The 12,800-nt window shown below is 40.6% G+C and overlaps 1 protein-coding gene across 1 annotated transcript; it reads left to right on the top strand.

The window, feature by feature from the left end:
- The first annotated feature begins 217 nt into the window (after positions 1-217).
- Positions 218-11,790, top strand: RBM17 (RNA binding motif protein 17). The gene is made up of 7 exons (XM_032258179.1): positions 218-592; positions 3,322-3,378; positions 4,656-4,797; positions 6,878-7,029; positions 8,464-8,537; positions 9,015-9,113; positions 10,211-11,790. Exons 1-7 carry the CDS (start codon positions 442-444, stop codon positions 10,286-10,288), a joined length of 753 nt encoding a protein of 250 aa, XP_032114070.1. The 5' UTR covers positions 218-441; the 3' UTR covers positions 10,289-11,790.
- Positions 11,791-12,800: the final 1,010 nt, after the last annotated feature.

The following is a 12,800-nucleotide window of genomic DNA, read 5'->3' as shown; positions in this document are numbered from 1 at the left end:
GTTGCGGTGAGCCGAGATCGCGCCATTGCACTCCAGCCTGGGTAACAAGAGCGAAAACTCCGTCTCAAAAAAAAAAATAAATAAATAAAAAAAGAAAAATATTTACTCTTATCAAATAGTTAACATGTATTAAATATTGATATATTGTTTCCCATTTATTGGATCATTTCATGAATGAAAGTTACAGACAATTGAAATGATTATTACTATGTTGATAGGCTTTAACATCGAAAGAGGTCAACATCAAGGAATCTTTTTCTTGCTAGTTACTCTCATGTACTTATTGGTTCAATTTATCTCTTGAATTTTTCTGACTTTTCATATTTTATCTACTTTAGTCTTTTACAGTTACGCTTCCCATCCGCCCAGCTCCCACAAATTAATAGTTTATTGTGGAAGGATTTGGATATCTTCTGGCTAAGAGGAAGTCATCCCAGGTTCATGTCTCTAAATTGGTTCATCTGTGTGAACATTTATTTCCTTTGTTATCACAGAAGGCGTAAAGACAGACATGAAGCAAGTGGGTTTTCAAGGAGACCAGATCCAGATTCTGATGAAGATGAAGATTATGAACGAGAGAGGAGGAAAAGAAGTAAGGCATGAACACAAACATGTTTTCAACATATTTAAATAGTGGGAGTGCAGTTCCACTATTTGCTTCTTCTTTTCAGTTTGATAAATAGCTCATTTGACATTGATATGGGTAATTTTCTTTCTGGAATCTCAGCAATCCACATTTGCATAACAGCTTTGATTTATATTGGGTTTTCCTTTGAGCTTCACAACCACTTTCTAACATTTATTGATTGGATACTTTGGGACTAGCTTAAAATCTATTTCTGCACTGTCTAGTTGCAGCAAGTCCAGTTGGCCTGTGCTGAATCCACTCTTGTTTCTCTTAGGGGGAAGCATAGTTAACATTGAGTGTGTCTGTGTCGGGCATCATGACATATTTCATATACTCTATCTTAACTAATCCCCAGATGTTTGGTTTTCATTAACTTGTCTTGAAATTCAGTATATAGGTTGAATATTTGTAGGTCTTCTTTTTCCAGCTTATATTATTGAGTGCCCTTTTTGATAAGGAGGCATGCTTTCCATGTTAAGGATACTTGTTTTTTTCTTAAACACCAGCAGGAATTATGACTTTGAATGAGAAGACGTTCTGTTTGACCTTGGAGCTAATGTTAGGGAAGTAGTGGCATGCCCATTATATGTATAGCTGTTGACAGATTGATGTTCTTATTTTAATGTGATTAGTAGCAGATTTCCAGTAATCACCCTGAATTTTTTTTACTGTGAATTTATTAGAGCTAATCCGCTTTTCAGAATCAATAATCACTCTAGGTCCTAGTGACAAAGTTAGTAAAATGATCATAGGAAATATTTCAAAAGAAATGTAAGAAGGTTTTACTCAGGTTCATATTTCTCCCTGAGAATTTTGTATTGTCCAGTCCTGTTAATCAAAATGCATGGACACTGGCTTTAGAATAATTTCTAGAATAATTCTTTAGAATTATTATTATTATTTTTTTTTGAGATGGAATCGCTCTGTCACCCAGGCCGGAGTGCAGTGGCGCAATCTTGGTTTACTGCACCTCCAACGTTTTGGGTTCTAGCAGTTCTCCTGCCTCAGCCACCCAAGTTTCTGGAATTACAGGTGTGTGCCACCATGCCTCGCTGTATTTTGCATTTTTAGTAGAAACGGGGTTTAGTAGAGCCATGTTGGCCAGGCTGGTCTTGAACTCCTGACCTCAAGTGATCCATTCACCTGAGCCTCCCAAAGTTCTAGGATTTCAGATGTGAGCCACTGCACCCAACTGCCTTTTTTTTTTTTTTTGAGACACTCGTTCTGTTGACCAGGCTGGAGTGCAGTGGCGTCATCTCGGCTCACTGCAACTTCCATTTCCCGGTTCAGATGATTCTCCTGCCTCAGCCTCCCGATTAGCTGGGATTACAGGTATGCACCGCCACACCCAGCTGATTTTTGTATTTTTAGTAGAGATGGGGTTTTGCCATGTTGACCAGGCTAGTCTTAAACTCCTGGCCCCAAGTGATTTGCCTGCCTCAGCCTCCCAAAGTGCTGGGATTACAGGAGTGAGCCATCTTGTCCAGCCAGAATAGTTTCTTTGTTAAACATTTTGTGCTGATGCATGACTTCGTAATCAATTTTTTTAAACTGTACATTTTATGTTTTTTATTATTTCATTGTTAAGCCATAATATGTATCATGTAATATATATATGTAATATGTATATGTAATATATGTTAGGACTTAGACCTAATGCAAAATTCTTTATGGTCTCCACTGACGTCTCCTTCCAGTTGTCAGATAGCAGATACAGAAGATCTCTCTTATCTCTTTTGGTTTGTTTGTGTACACCATTCTTTGTCCAGGAAATACAGCAGGAATAGTGACAACAGCAGTTTCTTCAGAAGCCAGAAGGACCCACACTTTTAAATGCGTGTTTAATTCCAGTGGTTTGCACCCTAGTAAAGGAGCATGCTGTGTGGTGGTGGGGGAAGATATGGCAATGCAGGGAGCTGGGTTTCCTCCCTTTCTGTTGATGTACTCCCCACTGATCATTGTCTTATCTGTAAACTGGATGCAGTAATATCTACTTCAGAGGTCTGTGAAGCCGGAAAGAGGCCGTGTGTGTAAAGGGCCTGATAGGTATCACTTTCAGTAAATAGTTACATTACTTTCTTTTTAAGTAACTGCTGGTTCTCTTGGTTGTATTGTTTTGCCTTAAAATTCATTTGTGAACTACATTGTGGAGCTCTTGAGTTCCTTTTAGGAAGGAACAATTTTGCTGGGCGCGGTGGCTCAAGCCTGTAATCCCAGCACTTTGGGAGGCCGAGGCGGGTGGATCATGAGGTCAAGAGATCGAGACCATCCTGGTCAACATGGTGAAAACCTGTCTCTACTAAAAATTCAAAACATCAGCTGGGCATGGTGGTGCGTGCCTGTAATCTCAGCTACTCAGGAGGTTAAGGCAGGAGAATTGCCTGAACCCCGGAGGTGGAGGTTGCGGTGAGCCGAGATCGTGCCATTGCACTCCAGCCTGGGTAACAAGAGTGAAACTCCGTCTCAAAAAAAAAAAAAAAAGGAAGGAACAATTTTATGTAACTGAGGGAGTATTGCCACTTTTCTACGTTTTAAATCCTAATGTCAGAGGTTTGTTTATATGTAGTAGGAGGGATGAAGTAGCCTCCTTTTTTCCTTTTTTAGTTTTTTCTAAGGTGATATATGGTGTGTCATTGTCCTTGGGAGTCTGGCATCGGAAACCTCCTTTAATGCTTGGATTTGTGTTTTTGCAGGTATGGGCGGAGCTGCGATTGCCCCACCCACTTCTCTGGTAGAGAAAGACAAGGAGTGTAAGTAGATCTGTTTCTTCCTCTTTTATTCTGATACAGATCTTTAAGCGAATCATGTGGAATCTCAGCTTGGGCCCCCAGGTTTGCTGAGTGTAGAGGGAAATGGCCTGCCTGCTGCCTGCTACCTACCTGCCTGCCTACCTACCTACCTACCTACCTACCTACCTGCCTGCCTCTGTCAGCTGAGGCTGCACCTGGATCTCAGAATGCAGTGCCCTCCTGTAGAGACCTTTTTATGCCAGGCTCTGAGGCTTCAATTTCATTCATTGGGATCCATGTCTTTCTTATGCAATTCACTTTGTTTTCATTAATATTTCTTATTTGTTGTTAGATTCATTTGGAGTTAAAACAGTGTAGATAATTTACTGTTTTTTAACTCAGAGGTTTACAGGCTGTTATATTCATGATCCTCCACAAGGTGGCAGTGCCTTCCTTGATTAGATTTTTTTTCTTCCCCTAGTTTCCCTTTCAGTGCTGATGGGTATCCCTGTCATTGCATTGCCAAAACACCCTCATCCACTGTTCCTTCTTGCAGTGATCTGCTCTAAAATTCTGTGGTTGGCATTGGACTTTGAATATCATCTAGACCATTTTCCCATTCTCTGGATTGGACTATACCTAAACTATCCCAAGCAGATATTCTCATTTATAGTACTTTCGAAAACTTGTTGCATTATTTCTCTTTTAAAGAAGATACTTTCTAAAATATTATGAAATATCTGTTATGTGAACACAACGGACAAACAATAAACCCCAATTGAAACCAGTCTCTGGGAGTGGGGCCCAGGCATCTGGATGGTCTTAAAGCTTCTTGCTGACTTTCACATAACTAGAGTTGATGCCACCGCTGGCTGCTAACCTCGGAGACTTTTGTGGGCCATGAGGCTGATGGGATAGTGAGGTTAGGGTCTAGACAGGTGCACAAGGTGCTGCGGGAGTCAAAAGATGGCCAGATTGTATCTTCGTGGGCCATCCAGAAGCTCTTGCCACAAGAATATTCATTCAAGATTTTAAAGGGTAAATAACATTTCAATAAGATGTAAAAAGGATGGTTGAGGAGGTAGAAATAGCAAAAGCCAAGTTAGAGTCAGGAAAGCAGTGTCCTCCCTCTGCTTTTAAAAAAAAGTCATGTAAAGGCGATAAAGTTCATTTGTTGTTTTTCTCCTTGTGGTAAACTAAAAAAATAGGTTGAATTTGTTCAAGATAAGTAATTGGTAGAAGTGAGGTTTCAAAGTGTTTTCTATGGTATTTTGGTGAGCCTACTTTTGCTCCAATAGTACCCCGAGATTTTCCTTATGAAGAGGACTCAAGACCTCGATCACAGTCTTCCAAAGCTGCCATTCCTCCCCCCATGTATGAAGAACAAGACAGACCGAGATCTCCAACTGGGCCTAGCAACTCCTTCCTCGCTAACATGGGGTAACGATTGAATGTTCTAATCTAAGAACTTGAGAAACAGTGTGAAGCGTTGATAACTCTTTGAATAGATGCAACTTGTTTGAAGCCAAGGACATTTAGGCTGTGGGGAGACTCTTGGTGTGTGGGGTCACACCGTGCCTGCCTCAGTCACGTGGAGCATATTCCAGTGTAATGATGGGGCTTGTTCACAACAGCAAGCCTTCCAGTAGAAGTTTTGACTCATTTTGATGTTGATCATTATTTCTCTAGACAGACACAGAACCTGATAACTGTTTACATTTGCGTTCATAACATTTGCAAATAAATTAGCTTATATGAATCAGCTGATGTAGAGTGTCTCCAAAAGGGCTGGTGATACCTTTTTTCCTGATGAAGTGGGCCGTCTGCTTTAAGGTCATGGTTCTAAATCTTTGATCTAAAAAACTCAGGGTCATTCTAACTGCAAGTCGACATTTGTTTGCCCCCATATAGAAGTTTGACGTTCAGGTGAGGCTTGTAGATTTTTTTAAACTGTTCTGGACTTGGCAAACATTTTGGTTAAGAGGATGTTCTGTGCTATTGACTTTGATCCTGTGAAGCAGCTGTTCTATGAAGCGGCATCACATGAAGCCTTTGTTGTAGGCTGTGTTGTATCTGCCAGATGCTGCCTGTAGCAGAAATGTAGCCAGTGAGACAGCTGAGTGTAGTTTAAACTCACTAGTCTCTTTTTAAGTGCTCAGTGACCACATCCAAGTGGTGACCATGTTGGACAGTGCAGACATAGTACATGGCCATGGCTGCAGGAAGGTTTGTGTGCTGGAGGGTTGGACAGACACAAAGCTGGTTTTGTTTTTGCTTTTGTTTTCCCTGTTTATGATAAAAATTGACTTTTTACTGAATTTGCATTTAACCAGGAACGCATCTTTAACTTGTGCTTGGGAAAGATGCAAGATGGTACCATTCAGCAGTTTTCGGTCTTTTTAGCCCTAGAATAGCTTGTTCAAATGAAAATTTTAAGGGAATTAAATACAAGAAGTAATGTAGGTGCAGTTCCAGTTGAAGCGGGTTTTGTGGCTTAAGCCCTAAGCAGCAGTGGTCATGGGGTCGGGGTGCCCTTCAGACCCATGCCACACCTCAGAGCGCAGTGTGAGAGCCATCTGGTTGTTAGAGAAAGCAGTGGACTGAGAGTTGTGGAGTCTAATTTCAGCTCTACCATTAACAGTTGTACAGATAATTTTTTTTGTGGTTATTTGAGGTGGAGTCTTGCTCTGTCACCCTGGAGTGCAGTGGTGCGATCTCGGCTCACTGCAACCTCCGCCTCCGGTGTTCAAGCAATTCTTCTGCCTCAGCCTGCCAAGTAGCTGGGATTACAGGTGCACGCCATCATACCTGGTTAATTTTTGCATTTTTAGTAGAGCTGAGGTTTCACCATGTTGGTCAGGCTGGTCTTGAATTCCTCACCTCAGGTGATCTACCTGCCTTGGCCTCTCAAAATGCTGGGATTATAAGCGTGAGCCATTGTGCCTGGCCTCTACAAATAATTTCTAAGTGTGGCATCTTGCTTTACTTCTAGTCCACCCCTTAAGCTAGTCAGCTAATCTTAGCCTCCATTTCTTTATTTCTCATTTGTTAAGTAGGTGATCTCTAAGGGTTCTTTCATTTATATAGTCTGTCATTAGAAAGTCTCCTGTGCTATTCAGGAAAATTGAATTGTGTTCATTATATGAAACTTCATACTTATTTTTTGATGGCCACTTTTTAATAAACTGTGGTCATAAGCTATGTGGCAGTATAGATCCGGAGCACATAAACGATCTTGTGTTTCCTGGTGGGGCACTGAGTAGACTCCACCAGAGAAACTGGCAGTTTTCCTTCAAGATAACAGGATATTCTGGATTTTAGTCATAGCTTTTTCTATTTCTTTCATGCTGCACATCCCCACAGCTTCCGTCTAATAGCCCACTCCTAGATAATGCGTGACTTTGTGGAAGCCCCTGTGGAGTATGCAGTGTCTCCAGAAGGAGGTTGTTGTGATGTAAAAATGCAACCTATCTCCAGTTGACGATGTCAAGGCTAAGAGTCCTTTCCCTCCTCCTGCCAGGGGCACGGTGGCGCACAAGATCATGCAGAAGTATGGCTTCCGGGAGGGCCAGGGTCTGGGGAAGCATGAGCAGGGGCTGAGCACTGCCTTGTCAGTGGAGAAGACCAGCAAGCGTGGTGGCAAGATCATCGTGGGAGACGCCACAGAGAAAGGTATGTCCCCAAGAAAGTGTGTGGCTAGTGGGAAAGGGCTGGCCCCATCTATATCAGATATAGCCAGTCTTGATCCTGAGGTGCCAGCAGGGGGACAAGGATGAGTATGGCCAAGGAGAGAGGGCTGACCCCGCTGTCACTAGAACACAGGCCATGCTGAACACATGCACTGCCACTTCTGTTTTGTGAAACCAGGAATCCTGAGGCTCATTTTTGTTTTTTCAAAACAGAGGTAGAGAGATGAAGGCCTGTGGAAGAAAAGATGGTGAGAGACGGGCAGAGCATGAGTAGTCCTCAGGAAGAAATCACGGTTATGTGTTTAGAGCAGGAAGGACAGGGCCACGTAGTGTGTCAGTGAATATATCTGCTGTCTCGGAGGTCGTCTCTACTTTTCCCTATGCTTTTTTTTTTTTTTTTTTTTTTTGAGACGGAGTTTTACTCTCGTTGCCCTGGTTGCAGTGCAATGGCACGATCTCGGCTCACTGCAACCTCCACCTCCTTGGTTCAAGCCATTCTCCTGTCTCAGTCTCCTGAGTAACTGGGATTACAGGCATCTGCCACCACACCTGGCTAATTTTATATTTTTTTTTTTACTAGAGATGGGGTTTCTCCATGTTGGTCAGGCTGATCTCGAACTCCCAACTTCAGGTGATCTGCCCACCTTGGCCTCCCAAAGTGCCCGGATTACAAGCCTGAGCCGCTGCGCTCGGCCTCCCCCTGCTTTTTTTGCACTTTCAGTTGAGATGTAGTTTCTAATTCTCTTACAGACTGTTTGCTTTGTGAGGTCTAATGTTATTTTGCAGTCTCTTGGTAAATGATGCCTAGTTGGTGTTTCATTTTCATTTAATTTTTACAGTCTGTTCTGTATTTAAGGAATTCAGGAAAGAGACAAGCATATATTAGCATTTTAAGCAGGGAAAGTAAGTTTGAGTCAGCCTAGCTGAACTTCCTTTGCCAAAGAAAGAAGAAAACTTTTCTGGCAGCCCTGTTCATGCACAGCTTAGGACCCATCATGAGTCTGACAGGTGAGTGCCAGAAACCAACAGTCGTCCCAATTTGTGAGGTTATCTGAAGTAAGGCAGCTGGTGGCTGGATTATTAACTGCATATGCCTCTGGGCCTGTGACCTTGAAGTGTTGTTGCTCCAAGCAACTCATCTATAGAAATTATCACCCATGCGCCCTGTCAAGCCCTTTGAGAAGTGAGATAAGCAGAAATTGCAGGTAATGGTAGAGGCTCAGAACATCCAGATACTATTATAAAAACATGCCAAAGCAAAGCAGAGGCTTTTTCATTGCAGATAAGGCTATGTTTTTGCTCAGATACCAATTGTGTAGATGCCTAGGACATAAATGGTGGGGATCGCTATTGAAACTAAATTAGTTACTGTAAGTAGGACTCAGTTCTGTAACACGTCTAATATGTTTTGATACAGATGCATCCAAGAAGTCAGATTCAAACCCACTGACTGAGATACTTAAGTGTCCTACTAAAGTGGTCCTCCTAAGGGTAAGAAGCTGAGGAAAGCGAGCTGTCCACCTGCCTAGATTTGTGTGTGTCACCCCAACCTACCCTGCTCCCCTTAAAAGTTAAGGAAAACTGAAAATGATACTTTTGCAAGTAATACCTTTGGGCAGATCCTGTGTAAGGCTGATTTTAGATTTCATTTTCACTAATGTGTAAGTTTCTTTGCTAAGTACAGTGTTTAAGACTAAAGTAATTACTTTAAAATTTTTGAAATTGCAAGAGCCTTAGTTTATACATTTTGGTGCTTGGATAGATGCTCTTGTAACTCTACAGACTTAATGTATGTTTTAGTGTTTTAAGAAATACTAACTTTTGGGTACTTTGGGTATAAAATTTTTCATTGTGTCATTTGGGATTGAGAACATTTACCATCACAAAAGTAAGTCATGTTTATATACTTCTGCTAGGTGTTTGTAAGTTATACTTGGTACTTGATTTTATTTATTTTTGTGTTTAAAGAACATGGTTGGTGCGGGAGAGGTGGATGAAGACTTGGAAGTTGAAACCAAGGAAGAATGTGAAAAATATGGCAAAGTTGGAAAATGTGTGATATTTGAAGTAAGAACGTTTTCCTTTGATGTTTATAACCCAAGTTGTAATTGGCAGGTTACAAAACATTTTCTACAAACAGGACAGGTTATGCTATAAGTAACATATTCTTACTGCAGAAGGTGACAGACATAGGTTATTTGTACTTCTCTTACTCAATTATTACAGTTTTAAACATAAAGACAAGAATCACTTCAAGTTTTATTTGGCGAAGAAATAGGAATGTTTCATGATGGAGGATCGGTTTAGTGACTGAAGACCTTGATTCTAGTATGCTCAGTAGTTCAGTTACTTAGACGTGCCTTTGCTTTCAGTCATTGGTGAGTACTTAGTGCCTCTCACATGTACTGCACTATGCAGAGAGCACTTGGGATACAGGAAGCATGCCCTGTACTCTCGGTGTGTTCAGTTGAAGAAATACAAACACATGTAAAGTAACTAGAGGATATCCTGTTACTAGACGAGGTAGTATTGACTGTAGTTTCAGGAGTTGAGAAAAGGATTAGATCAGTGAAAAAATAGAGACTGTCTTGTGAGCAATAACTGATGTGGGCTGCGCTTTGAAATGAATAGGTGGCATTTGCAGGGAAGGGTATTCTGATTGGCTCCTGGGAGATAGTGAGGGTCAGGACTACCAAAATGGAATGAATGGGCCCATTGGGTATTAGCAGAATGTGGGTGGAATGGACCACATTGCAGAGGGCTAGGAAAGCTTAGACCAAGCTAGTCAAAATGAGACCTGATGTAAAAGGCCACTGCAGCACCAACCTTTTTAAGCTAAAAGCTCTGTCCTCTCTCTTTCTTTATGTTATTGCTATTTGTTGGCCTCATAATTGTTTGTTTACATCATCAGCTGGCACAGGGCCTTCATGAGGTCAGAGATTGCTTAGCTCCGTGATCCCGGCACCTAATACCTGTTACAAAAACAGGTGTTCAGTACATTTTTGATGATGAACAAAGTATACTTATTTCTTGGTGTTTGACAGCTGCTTGACCGTACATGGTGATAATTAGAATATTCACTCTGACAAATCATTTAAAAGAGAAAACTCATTTTCAGTGCAATCTCAAGTCCCTTTACTCATCACGCTCTTGTTTTCATCCAGATTCCTGGTGCCCCTGATGATGAAGCAGTACGGATATTTTTAGAATTTGAGAGAGTTGAATCAGCAATTAAAGGTTAGTTAGCTAAATATTAAAGAATAAAAAAGTTGATTTACAACCTTAATCTTTACAAGTAAAGTTACTGTTTAATTAAAGTTAAACCTTTATCATGTTTTATACCTATATTAACAGTCTTTTGTTTGTCTTTCAGCGGTTGTTGACTTGAATGGGAGGTATTTTGGTGGACGGGTGGTAAAAGCATGTTTCTACAATTTGGACAAATTCAGGGTCTTGGATTTGGCAGAGCAAGTTTGATTTTAAGAACTAGAGCACGAGTCATCGCCAGTGATCCTTAAATGAACTGCAGCTGAGAAAAGAAGGAAAAAGGTCACAGCCTGCATGGCTGTTGCATACCAAGACTCTTGGAAGGACTTCTAAGATATATGTTGATTGATCCCTTTTTTATTTTGTGGTTTTTTAATATAGTATAAAAATCCTTTTAAAAAAAAAAACAATCTGTGTGCCTCTCTGGTTGTTTCTCTTTTTTATTACTACTCCTGAGTTGATGACATTTTTTGCTAGATTTCATGGTAATTCTCAAGTGCTTCAATGATACAGCATTTCTTGCACTAAAAAAAGAAATCTAGAAAGTTTTAGGACATGGGGTTATATTAAGTTATTCTTTGTTTTTCTTTTAATAAAGCCTGCAAGTTACTAAATCGTAGTTTCATAAATTCTGTAATAAAGTATCATCTTGGCACTGTGCCAAAGGTGAAAATGATGCTTTCTCTAACAGAGAAATACTTCTTAGTGACTCCAGTCGTAGAAAAACGTCTTACAACCTGAATAAGATTGAAGAATTGTGAATATACCATGGCCTATTGGATGAATCATTTGCCATTAAGCTAAGTCAGACTGTAGGGTTTGTGATGGATTTATGGAGTATGTGGGGTATAGAAATCATAAATATAGCATTTGTTTTCAGAGATTCAAGCATAGTCTTTAGGGTAGATCAGAAATGGCAAGTAATTCAAAACCTAGCAGGTGCATTGTAAATATGTGCCCAATTATGTTTTGGAAATGACAGTTCCTTGGGGTCTTGTTTTTGCTGGCACAATTTGCAATAGTGTTCTATTGTATTTAATTCCAAAATTTATAAAATTCATCCACATTGGCCACATAAACTATACTGCCAATTAATAGAATTCTGGAATTGTGAGAAATTGTATCATTGAAGTTCAGTAGGATGTGTGGCCTCAAAATTTATCAGGACCACAAAAAAGAAAACAAATATTTGGTACTGAGGTTCATTGCCAGGGCAGGAGGTATTTCCAGAAAATACTCATGCCTGTGTTCTGTTCCTTGCTTTCCCAAATACTGCATGTGACTCTCCTGAAGTGGCAGCTGAAGGACTCGAGCCCATGTTGTCTCCTTTGGTTATTATGACATGAAAGTGTATCAAGAACTCAGCATTTCTTTGCATCCATGGACTTGGTTTGGAGACATAAGGAATATTCTGACCCTTTTTAAAAAAGGATTTTCTCATGTTTTTATTTAACATAAATAAAAGAATAACATTTTATCTTTTGTGGTATTTTATTGAATAAGATTGAGTTTTGTGGTAAAAGCGCACCTGTTCTATAAAGTGAGTTGGGGTGAAGGAGTGCGAGGTAAATTACATAATTGAACATCGCAGAGGACGGTAAGAGTCAAAGGCAGCCCTGAAACGAGTTATGTATGGAATGAGGCATGCCATTCCTCGTATGGACACCATGTGTGAGCTTACAAGTACCCAAATGTGCCATGCTGACTGTAACGATGACTGGTTTAATTTTAGAAACTCTAGGCCGGGCGCGGTGGCTCACGCTTGTAATCCCAGCACTTTGGGAGGCCGAGGCGGGTGGATCACGAGGTCAAGAGATCGAGACCATCCTGGTCAACATGGTGAAACCCCGTCTCTACTAAAAATACAAAACATTAGCTGGGCATGGTGGTGCGTGCCTGTAATCCCAGCTACTCAGGAGGCTGAGGCAGGAGAATTGCTTGAACTCAGGAGGCGGAGGTTGCGGTGAGCCGAGATCGCGCCATTGCACTCCAGCCTGGGTAACGAGCGAAACTCCGTCTCAAAAAAAAAAAAAAAAAAGAAACTCTAATGTGCTTAAGTTAGAACTCTAATGGCTCCAACCCACCTTTTGTGCTTGCATTTATTGTTGATATGCTTTGTAATAACATTGTTTATTTGCATTTAGGTGGCTTTTCCTGACATTCTCATGGTCAGCAACCAGAGAATTGCAAGCAACTCATACTACTTGATTTCTGTTCACGTGGGCACAATTTAGTGAGTGTCTTTCTCTCCAGTCCCTTATTTTTAAAATTATCCATAACTGTATTAATGACTTAGTGCTTTGTTTTTAATGAGTTTCTGACAGTGGAATAATTTCTAAATCTGCAAGTTAGCAGTTGAGAACTATGAAATTAATTTTCAATATTAACTAACATTCAAGTTAATATAAAAATTTTAGATTTCAGTAACAATTAAAAATTACGTAAGCTGCAGTATAACTGGCAAGGTTCCGTGCAATAGATGTTTGT

This window comes from Sapajus apella, unplaced genomic scaffold (genome assembly GCF_009761245.1).
Source record: "Sapajus apella isolate SASKATOON/1434 unplaced genomic scaffold, GSC_monkey_1.0 scaffold100, whole genome shotgun sequence".
Classification (NCBI taxonomy): Eukaryota; Metazoa; Chordata; class Mammalia; order Primates; family Cebidae; genus Sapajus; species Sapajus apella.
This window is presented reverse-complemented; position numbering and strand designations above follow the sequence as displayed.